Source organism: Ailuropoda melanoleuca, chromosome 1, assembly GCF_002007445.2.
Source record: "Ailuropoda melanoleuca isolate Jingjing chromosome 1, ASM200744v2, whole genome shotgun sequence".
In the NCBI taxonomy this organism is placed as follows: Eukaryota; Metazoa; Chordata; class Mammalia; order Carnivora; family Ursidae; genus Ailuropoda; species Ailuropoda melanoleuca.
In genome coordinates this window covers 82960851-82972200 of record NC_048218.1, presented here as the reverse complement: position 1 = coordinate 82972200, position 11350 = coordinate 82960851, and the positions used below count along the sequence as shown (strand labels likewise).

The window sequence follows — 11350 nt, the reverse complement described above, 5'->3', positions numbered from 1 at the left end:
GTAAGTATCCTTCCTTTCTTCTGGCCTTGGACTGCCAAGAAATCCCCCAAAGCCGTCATTTTAATGTGGTTATGTCTGAGAAGCAGATAGTGACCTATCCAGCGAGTACTCTGAAGGAAAAACCTTTGTAACTCGTTTGGGGTTCTCACCATGGCACTGGCACTTAGAAGCGCCTCACTAAATAGGTGGACGAATTATTATTTAGCCTAGATTAGAGCCCGGGCCATCTCAACGTAATAATAACATCACAGGAATTTTAAAAAACAAACTTCTCACACATCACTACCTCGCAGCGATAGGCAGCCCTTAGCTCAGGAAATGCTTAGCCCCGTGCTTCCGGCTTCCGTAGTCTCGCTGCATTTCGCGAGACCGAGGCGGAGCTCCTTCGTGCAGCTCCTCCGCGCCGCCGCTTGGGGCGATCCCGGAACACTTCCGGGAGACAACTGTGTAAGTGTCTGTGATGTGTGCTTCCGGCGGCTTCCAGGCTCGTTCCTCAGCCCCCGGGACCACCAGGCTGAAGTAGTGCGTACGAAAGGGGGGGGGGGGCTAGCAGCCCACCTGTCGTTGGGTCCAGCAATCTCTAGCCATGGACCGGGACCTTCTGCGGCAGTCGCTGAACTACCATGGGCCGTCATTGCTCTCCCTGCTCCGGAGCGAACAGCAGGACAATCCGCACTTCCGGAGCCTCCTGGGGTCAGCGGCTGAGCCTGCTCGGGGACAGCCGCCCCAGCAGCAGTTACTGGGCAGGTAATGGGACGGCGGCGCCGCTGCGAGACGGGGGAAGGGACGCCGGTGGGGCCCCACTACCGCCGCCGGGTGGCTGAGTCGAGAACGAGCAGAGCCGCGGCCCCGAGCACGTGAGGCTTGCGGCGCTGGTGCAGAGGGCTGGTTGGTGGAGGGTTCCCGCTCTGGGTGTGAGGGGAAGGGGGGATATGGGCTGAACTTTTTCTTTGGTACTGCCTAGTAGAGGCTTGGAGTTTTTAGCCAAAATCCCTTAGGCTTCGTTATCTGGAGCTTCGGGAGTTGCTTTTTAACTTTCCTCGCCCTCCACCTACAGGCTGGTGAATGAGAGAATCCCTGATTAAAACTTTTTCTCGGAGGATGTACGGCCCCGGAGCTTAGGATGGACCCGATTGGGCGATGAAAACCATGAGCATAAGCTTGGACGTACTGAAAAGTTTTACCCATAAACCAGTTTTCATAAATTTTGTTTCCTTTTAAGAAAAGAGAAGAGAGTTGACAACATTGAAATACAAAAATTCATTTCCAAAAAAGCAGATTTGCTTTTTGCACTTTCCTGGAAATCAGATGCACCTGCAATTTCTGAAGTAAATGAAGACAATGAAGGTGAGTTTTATTAAAATATTTTGATTGCGGTTTGGGGTATTTCACTGCACCTGAGATGAAGCAAAGTACAATGCTCTCGTAATTTTGCTATTTTTTTTTTCAGATGGTTATGCAGTCATGCCACCTTTAGAGCAGTTCATGGAGATACCTAGTATGGACCGGAGAGAGCTGTTTTTCCGAGATATTGAGCGTGGTGATATAGTGATTGGAAGAATTAGTTCCATTCGGGAATTTGGGTTTTTCATGGTGTTGATTTGTTTAGGCAGTGGCATCATAAGAGATATATCTCACTTAGAAATAACAGTGAGTTACTTTTCAGTTATTTGATTCCTTCTGTTTTTGTTAAGAGTCCTCTCAATGCAAGAATTATGTCTTTGCATCCAGTTGTATTTGGGTGTACCCTGCTGATAGAGTTTTGAGGAAGAAATATTAATTGGAGAAAAATAAAGTACGTTTTCTTTTTAAAAAGTTATTAACGGTGATCTAGTTACTTAGTTTAGTCCTCTTTCTGGTTTTGGGGGGGTTTATTTGGTCCCTTTGGTTGGCAGGGATAGGGTGGGTCTTTAAATGCTCAAAGATATCAGTGAATATAGTGAGATTGATTGGTATTCCAGGCTTATTTCTTCGAGCATAACATGTTCTCATTTAGTATTTGGAGTTAGATACCTGCATGTGGATAATTTGAATACAAATTTCTTATTTTTATATTTACAGTAAATGTAAATGATTTGTACATGTACTTTATAAGATACTTTGCCCAAGATGAATTGTCTTGAATTTGAAAAAGTGTGTCAATTTAAAAGGTTTGATATTTGCTGTCTGTCAAGGCAGATGATAGGGGAAGAAAAAGCAGGATAGACTGGATAACAGACATAAACTTTGGAGAACTCGCATTTAGTTTTCATTGGAATTCTCGTACTTTCTTTACAGTTTTGTTTTTAAGAGGCATAAAATATCCTCTTGTTTCGTTATCCATACGTCTATTTCGTTCCTGAAACTAATAGTAAATTTCATGAGATTTTAGTTTTTGAACTGAACCAGAAAACTTGTTTTACTGTGTTTGGGCACGGGAGTTGCTTATAATTAAAATCCTTATTTAAATTTAGACTGTAGAGTGCTAGTTGTTTTCTTAACGTTCTTGTCAACTATTAGCTGATTGTACTGAACAACTAGGATAAAAGATGATACTTCTCACCAAAGAATGAAATGTCTGGCATTTTAAGATACTTCTCATTGCAGGCTCTTTGTCCGTTAAGAGATGTACCTTCTCATAGTAACCACGGGGATCCTTTATCATATTACCAAACCGGTGACATTATTCGAGGTGATCAGTTTCATCATATTAATAAAAAAGTAACAGTTGTGAGATTTTTGTTTATATTAATTTTGAAAATCTGTCTAATGAGTAGTGTTTGGAAAGATTTATGTATGTTTATGTTTGCATTTTCTTGTTAATCAGCTTAGTTTCCTTATTTTTTTAAGCTGGAATCAAAGATATTGACAGATACCATGAAAAGCTTGCAGTATCTCTGTATAGCTCATCTCTTCCACCACATCTGTCTGGTATTAAATTAGGTGTAATTAGTTCTGAAGAGCTTCCTTTATACTACAGGTAATCTATCTACATTATTTAAAGAAATTAATTGCAAAACAGTTTTCTTGATTAAAAACTAGCAAATTATATCCAATTTTTGGCAAGGTAGAAGATAAATTTCTCTTATTCCAAAATGTGCTCATTTTATTTTTATAACCTTTAAGTAAAAGAAACCAAAACAATATTATCACACCTTCATATATAAAAACGATATGAGTATTTCTTTAATAGAAATGGGATGTGCTAATTTTGTTAATTTTTTCATTTTTGTTGTGTTTTTTGTTTTTGTTTTGTTTTTTTAAGGAGAAGTGTTGAACTAAATAGCAATTCTTTGGAATCCTATGAAAATATCATGCAGAGTTCCTTGGGATTTGTTAATCCAGGAGTAGTTGAATTCCTCCTAGGAAAACTAGGAATAGATGACTCTAATCCACCGTCTTTAATGAGAGGCTTACAAAGGTATAGTAAATTAGTTATTATTAAGTGGGAAGGTAAATGGTGCTGAGCTCAAAAGCTATGTAACTGAGAGACATATTTGGCTATTCTAAGCCTGCTGGCAGCAATATGCCAAAGAGTGAATGAACTAGGTGATCCCATTTCCTTCTGGAAGGGAGTTGTTGTGATTACATTTGTAGAGAAAGATGCAGAGAGTTTTTAAGAATTGTATGTTTAAAATACTATTTAACAATAATAGTCATTCCTGAGAGTTCGAGAATATTCTTTTGTAAGAGAAGAAGCAAACTGTAAGGGACTTCTAATAATAAAGAAAAACTGAGGGTTGATGGAGGGGAGATTAGTGGGGGATGGGCTAAATGAGTGATGTGTATTAAGGATGGTACTTGTGTTGAGCACTGCGTATTACGTGGAGGTGATGAATCACTAAATTCTACTCCTGAAACCAATATTCCACTATATATTAACTAACTAGAATTTAAATAAAAATTTGAAAAAAAAATACTCTTTTGTGGATGGAATATAAATTTCTTGCCTGGGATTTACTTTTTCAGTGTTGAATTTTTATCTTTCAGAGTAAAGTATTGTTACCAAAAAAAAAAAGTATATAGTTTGACTTTTATTTTCTTTGAATAGCAAAAACTTTTCTGAAGATGATTTTGCTTCTGCATTAAGAAAGAAACAGTCTGCATCTTGGGCTTTAAAATGGTATGAAAACTTTTTGTCTTTCAACAACTGCATTATCTAGTCTAAAGGTTAGGATAAGGCAGGCATTTTTAAGTCATAATTAAGACCAAATTTGTTTATAAGTGAATTAAAATGATGCCTTTTGACATTAGCTTTTTTATAGGTGTAAATTGTGTTATGTTGTAAACTTAACAGACTTGTTTTAACCAACATTTTCCATGTTTTTCAAAAGGAATTAGTATATTGATATATTGATTTCATAAATATTTGTTAAAGGCAGGATACTTCCTACATACATTGAGAGTATTGAAGACTAAACATTAACCACATTAAATTTGTTTTTTAAAAATGTATCCATGCTAACATTATCTTTGGATATTCTGAGAAATGTCTGTGATACTTTACAAATGTCTTTTTAGTGTGAAGATTGGAGTTGATTATTTTAAGGTCGGACGCCATGTAGATGCTATGAATGAATACAATAAGGCTCTGGAAATAGACAAACAAAATGTGGAAGCTTTGGTAGCTCGTGGAGCATTGTAAGTGAACCATGGCTTTTAAGGAATATTGATAAGGTAAATGTGTACAAGATTTATGAATAGCTCACAAGATAAATTCTTCTAATTTCCTATCTCTAGATACGCAACAAAAGGAAGTCTGAACAAAGCAATAGAAGATTTTGAGCTTGCATTGGAAAACTGTCCAACTCATAGGAATGCAAGAAAATACCTCTGCCAGACACTTGTGGAAAGAGGAGGGCAGTAAGTATCAGATTTTGTTGAAAATTAAGTAGAGATCTAATGCTCAACCAACCAGTATAAATAAAATCTTGAACTTAACACAAGGAAATAGCATCTTTAACTCACTGAATTCAAAACACCCTTAGTTTCTATTTTGGTTGAAAATGTTTTTTAAATATAGTCCTCTTTAAGCTTTTTAGTCTTTTTTTTCCATATTACTGAGGTTCTTTATGATTGGAGGTTGGAGATATTTTAGCATCTTGAGTTTATTGTTCTGAACATCTATTCTCATTACATAGAAATATAAATGTAAAGGTCCAAGAAATTAAGTATTCTTTTTCTGGACATAAACAATAAGTTTCTGTTTTAATAGGAATTTGATTTCTAATTCATTTCATCATTCTAGTAGTATAATGCCAGAAATATGAATTGAGAGTTCTGTAGTTAATTGTGAATATTTTGCTGTTATGTTTGCTGTGAATGTTTGCTGTTTGCTCTGTGCAATAAAATCCACAAATTTGGATTAGATGGAAGAGCAAATCATTAAGAACAAACCCTGCAATTTATGTTACTGTCCTGATACACTGGCATAATACCTGGCATAGTAGTTGTATCATAAATATTTAATGACTAACAGGCTAGTCTAATTCATAAAATATTGTGAAGAAACATAATATTCCAATATAAGTAATTTTAATAACTGCCTGCTTTAATAATTAAAAAACAATTTATAACAATAGCATCTTTTTGCAACTATTTTTTTTAAATAGAATTATCATTTTTCTGTTTCACGAATTTGCCAAATTATTCCAGTTTGTATGATCATTCCAGAATTCCAAATTAAGGAGTTTTTGCAATATTTGTCTTTAACTCAAGAACTTCTGTTTAGACCCAAGTGACTGGAGCAGCTTTTTACTTTCTCACTACGTAGATAGTTACTAAAATATGGCTGTCTTAAGGGGGAATGAAACATGAGAGACTATGGACTATGAGAAACAAACTGAGGGCCTCAGAGGGGAGGGGGGTGGGGGAATGGGATAGACCGGTGATGGGTAGTAAGGAGGGCACATATTGCATGGTGCACTGGGTGTTATATGCAACTAATGAATCATCGAACTTTACATCAGAAACCAGGGATGTACTGTATGGTGACTAACATAATATAATAAAAAAACATTAAAAAAATTAAAAATAAGTAAAATATGGCTGTCTTATTATCTATATGTTGATGTCTTCTAGTTGAGTGGATGGCGACATGATCTATATGTTATCCTAGCCAGAAATGTTAATAGTCTTCAGCTAGTCCCTTCCTGCCCATATCCAGTCTGATACAAAAGTGATCCCATTGAAGCCTTGGGTTTTTGTGGGGTTGGGTTTTTTGTTGGGGGGGGGTCACTTTTTTGTTAACTTTTTCCTACTTTCAAAAGCTGAAAATATTTTACAAATCCTTTTCTGCTCTGTATACAAACTTTCTAATTTTGATTTTTCATATATAGACACAAGTTTAATAATTCTTTCTACCAGCTAGTTGTGGTATAGATGTATGTGTTGGTGTTTCCAAATTCATCAGTGAATTTTCTGGGAAATTTTTTCTGCAGAAAGGAAGATTCTTCATAAACTACTAGGAAAAGCCAACCTCTGTAATTCTGTGCTAAAGCTCAAGATTACACTAAATTTAGAGAAGACATTGGCTAATCATGTTTTCATATATCATACTGAAATCCCAGTGCTGGACATAAAATGTGGCTTTAGTTACCAGTAATGAATTCCTACCTTTTTAAATTGAGATACACTGATACATAACATTATATTACATTCAGATGTACAACATAATGATTTGCAGGATGTATATATTGCAAAATAATTACCACAACATTTTGTTAATATTTATCATCCCTCATAGTTACAATTTTTTTTTCTTGTGAGAACTTTTAAAATCTACTGTCTTAGCAGTATTCAGATATATAGTATAGTATTACTGTAGTCACCATGCTATACATTACCTCTCCAGGACTTAATTATCTTTTAACTGGAAGATTGTACATCTTGACCACCTTTACCCATTTCACCAGCGCCCTCCCAACCCCACACAACCACCAGTCTGTTCTCTATGAGTTTAGATTTTTTGTTTTGATTTGGTCTTTTTACCAAAGAAATAGCAGTAAAAAAGCACATGATTTAGGTACTGCTCAATTTGGAAAATGTTACCAAACATGGTTTTTCTCTAATAAGTTCTCTCATATTAAGCTTCTAACCTATATGCATATTTGAGGATTTTTTTGTTTTTATGAAAAGCTAAATCTCTGTTTCAAATTTAGGTTAGAAGAAGAAGACAAGTTTTTAAATGCTGAAAGTTACTACAAGAAAGCTTTGGCTTTGGATGAGACTTTTAAAGATGCAGAGGATGCTTTGCAGAAGCTTCATAAATATATGCAGGTGATTCTTTATTTCCTCTTAGAAATTTAGTGATATTTGAAATTGATGCCAAAACTTAACTTTCTTATAGGGAATACTATTCTAGATTACTTAGTCAAGGCATTGCAAAAAGTGTGTTTCTAGATACAACTTTTCCTAATTGGGTTTGACATTACTTCGTAGTACCTTTTCTTTTCTGTTGGTACTTAAAAGTAAAAATAGCCCTATGAGAAAATTCCTACTGCCTACCTGTGGTATGTGATTTCGAGAACTGTCCTTGTAGTGAGCTTTCCTGGTGATTACAAATTCATTGTTGTTTCTGAAATTGAGCTAATTATAAAAACCTCTTTGAGAAATATTTTGTACTGCCTTTTCCTGTAATACTGATGATGATGTTTTCTCATGCATTTTCTTCTGAATTGGACCATTGCTGCTGTGTCCGTGACATCTGGTGCTGCTCATCCCCATCCTCAAACTGGAAAATGATTTCTTATGTAATCATGCGTCCAACTGGGCTGTGCTATTTTTTAAATGGTTTGTATTTGAACATGATGATTCCTCCCTCAATTCACCTAAATGGAATTTATTTGAATTTTATTTATAAAATTTGTGTCCTGTTTAAATTTTTCAATTTTTTAAAAACAATTTTTCATGTATTTTATTATATATTTTATTTTCTCCCTCTCTTGCACTCTGGGTCATGGGTACCAATGCAATGGCTTCCCCTTTTTTCATGGGAATACCAACTGCAATATGGTCCTCAATGCTGTTCTGGCTATTCCAATGATTAATGCCAAACACTTGTATGATTAATTTTTACATGTTAAAAATACTTATTGCTGGATATATGGCGATTTGGGTATACCCCATTTGGTTTCTGGTTGGGGGGTGGTCTTTTGAAAACTGGGTTTTATATATTCTGCTATTTTTAACGTGTGGTTTTTTCCGATATCTGGGTTCTAAAAGAAATCTTTGGAATTAAGAGAAAAACAAGCTGAAAAGGAAGAAAAGCAGAAAACAAAGAAAATAGAAACAAGTGCAGAAAAGTTGCGTAAGCTCTTAAAAGAGGAGAAAAGGTAAACTATGATATTCAGTATTTTTTAACTTAAAGCAACTACTGAATTGAACCAAAGTGCCATATGGAGGTTAAAGTAAGTAAAAAAAAAAAAAAAAAGAATTGAATCATAATCAGTGATACTTTGTAAGTATGTGTACCACAAATTTTTCTGTAAAAGAAATTAAGCAAAGTGGAATCTAAAGGTAGAATTCTGCAAAAAAAAAGAAAAATCTTAAAATATATAATAGTTTTAATTATCTGTATTTTAGGGAGAAATGTTTTAGAACTAGAGCAGTGGTTCTCAACGGGGGGTGGCTTTGTCTCCCCAGGGACATTTTTGGTCATCATAACTGGTGGAGTGGTACTAACATCTAGTGGATAGAGGTCAGGCATGCTGCTAAACATCCTACAGTGACAGCCCGCCCCTCCTGTCACCCTGTGTCCAACAAAGAGTTATTCAGGTGAAAATGTCAATAGTGCTGAGATGGAGAAACTATATGTTAGAGGTAGCCAGATACAAAACTTCGTTTCTCTCCTTTATGTATTCAGATAGGCTTAAATTTTTTAGACAATGTTGGAAATGTGACTGTGTCTTCAGAAATAATGGATTTGCTTTCAGTGACAGTTGTCTACACAGTATTTTTTCCCAAAAGTCATGCCTGATAGTAGAATTGGATATTGTAGTAACTGAGATTATTATAGTAATTGCTTATCTAAAGCCACAGCTTTTATGAAACCTTTAAAGAGAACAAAGTAGGACTAGAATCTTTATGGATAATCGAGAACATTTTTGTACTTAACGTATTTGATGGGTTAACTATATTTTTCAGGCTAAAGAAGAAAAGAAGAAAATCAACTTCTTCCTCTTCAAGTGTTTCTTCTGCTGATGAATCTGATTCTTCATCATCATCATCCTCTTCCTCTTCTGGTCACAAAAGGCATAAGAAACATAAGAGGAACCGTTCAGAGTCTTCTCGAAGTTCCAAAAGGCATTTAGCTAAGGCCTCCTCAAGTCAGATAGATCAGAATAGGAAAGATGAGTGCTTCCCAGTTCCAGCCAATACTTCAGCATCTTTTCTTAACCAAAAACAAGAAGTGGAAAAACTACTGGAAAAGCAGGACAGGTTACCTTATCAAAAGAAACAGGTAAAAGAGAAAGATAGATGCCCTCTCTCTTCATCTTCAGTTGAAATTCCGGATGATTTTGGAGGTAGGTCTGAAGATCCAAGAGATTTTTATACTCAGGCAAGTAGTAGCAAAACAGAAAAACCATATAAATCAGAAAAACATTTTTCCAGTAGAAGAGATTCCTCAGATTCCTTTTATAGGAATTCAGAGGACAAAGTGAAAACTTACGGTTATAGAAGATTTGAAAAAGATACAGAGGGAAGAAAAGAGCACTATAGAAGGTGGGAGCCAGGTTCCGTGAGGCATTCCACCTCACCAGCATGCTCAGACTACTCTTATAAGTCAGTTGAAAAATATAAAAAATACTCTTACTCTGGATCACGTGATTTCAGTAGACATGAGCAAAGATACCCGTTAAACAAAAATCAAGGAGAATATGAAATAGAGGATAATTATGAGGAGGACATTAAAACAGAGGTTCCAGAAGCAGATAGACTAAATAGCAAAGAACAGTCAGAAAGTGGAATTAAAAAAAATTTACCTCAAAATTTACTCAATATATTTAATCAGATAGCTGCATTTGAGAAAGAAAAAGGAAATAAGCCAAAAAATTAATACGCCAGGGGACTTGGCACTGTTACACAAAAGGCTATTAATGAAAGTTTTGGGTCTTCTAGTCCAAAAGAATCTCTGCTCCTAAAGCTATTTTATTTGTAGAGTTTGCAGAAAGCAGATGCTTTTTAGCTATTCTCAGAGCATATTTGTTTGAGTTGTGGGTCTCCTCACAGCTTGATTTTTTAGGCTTTTCATGTGTATGTTTCTGTATAGTATTTCTTACTGTGATGATTTAAACTTCACCTAAAGATAATTCTCGAAGTATTGCTTCCTCATTGTATTATAGTGTATGATAATTCCTTGGGTCCTCCTTATCCTGCTGCTTGAGAGAAAATTAAATTTGTTCATTGAACACTTGGATTGTTTTCTTCAAAAATTATTCCACTGTCTTTTCTGTTAAATTCTTTTCCCTCAGCTTTTGAAAGAGATACACAGTATTTGTTCCTTAAGTACCATTTTATATTGATCATTTATTTAAATATCAAATTTTTTGTATAACTTCTAACATTATATACAGATTATCTGTCTTGCCTAATTGACCTCTAAAGCTTGATTTAATTATAAATGGTTTGTGTGCCAGCTTAACAAGTACCTTAGGAATAAAGCCATGAAAGTTGAATAGGGGCCCATTTTGCTTATTTCTCTCTCTCTCTTTTTTTAAACCTTACTGTTAGTGGTATAGCCCTAAGAAATTTGTTAACTTTAAATATTGGCAAGACCCTTAGAGACTATATACCAGGCAAAAATAGATCAGAATAACAAAGAATCCTTTTAGCAAAAACAGCAATGGGAAGAGAAACATCTGGTTTTCCCCTAAGGGAAAGAAAATTGGGAAACTCCTAGTATTGCATATGTCCAGTTGGGAGGGCACTGGGCATGTTTTTAATTAGCCTAGAGCTGGCCTGCATTTCCTCTTTCAGTACCACTCTCCTAACCACTTCCCTTGATGCCTCCTTTCTTAGTGTCTGAATAAATGACAAGGCCAACAAAACCTGGTTTTACTCAATAAATTCCAGCAACTAGAGCTGAAGAAGTGACAGGTCATAAAGATCATCCCAAATTTGAAAAGAGATTTGGAGATAGAGATAGGAGTCATGGTGTTGATTTATAAGTCTTTAGAATCTTTCCAATTTCAGATTTTGGACGCTAAGTAACAACAGGCCTTTAATGCTGTGTCTCTAAATCATTCTAACTGGGTATGTCCTGTTTGTGGCCTTCGGACTTTAGTGTTGGGAGCCTAATGAAAAAGCTGAAGTTTGTTTTACAGTGGAACAGAGAAAGAAACTGGTCAAAAACCATGGGTAATAGCAGTAG

The 11350-nt window shown here is 35.7% G+C and overlaps 1 protein-coding gene across 2 annotated transcripts; it reads left to right on the top strand.

Annotated features, from left to right (window-relative positions):
* The first annotated feature begins 401 nt into the window (after nt 1–401).
* On the top strand, nt 402–10655 carry TTC14 (tetratricopeptide repeat domain 14). 2 transcript variants are annotated; one of them, XM_002912452.4, is made up of 12 exons: nt 403–747; nt 1223–1347; nt 1451–1650; nt 2587–2671; nt 2830–2959; nt 3245–3400; nt 4031–4102; nt 4501–4620; nt 4720–4842; nt 7140–7257; nt 8203–8312; nt 9124–10655. In XM_002912452.4, the coding sequence occupies exons 1-12, from the start codon at nt 587–589 to the stop codon at nt 10034–10036; spliced, it is 2313 nt and encodes a 770-aa protein (XP_002912498.2). In that variant the 5' UTR covers nt 403–586; the 3' UTR covers nt 10037–10655. The 2 variants fall into 2 exon arrangements, 1 of the variants encoding a protein (XP_002912498.2); XR_853738.3 differs by lacking the exon at nt 9124–10655 and having other exon boundaries at nt 402–747; nt 7140–7770; nt 8203–8261.
* Nucleotides 10656–11350: the final 695 nt, after the last annotated feature.

Bases quoted from the DNA above. Each gene is read 5' to 3' on its own strand.
- TTC14 (XM_002912452.4), top strand. From the start codon at position 587: ATGGACCGGGACCTTCTGCGGCAGTCGCTGAACTACCATGGGCCGTCA. The intron at 748-1,222 runs GTAATGGGACGG...TTTCCTTTTAAG, and splicing joins CAGCAGCAGTTACTGGGCAG to AAAAGAGAAGAGAGTTGACA. The intron at 1,651-2,586 runs GTGAGTTACTTT...TTCTCATTGCAG, and splicing joins TATCTCACTTAGAAATAACA to GCTCTTTGTCCGTTAAGAGA.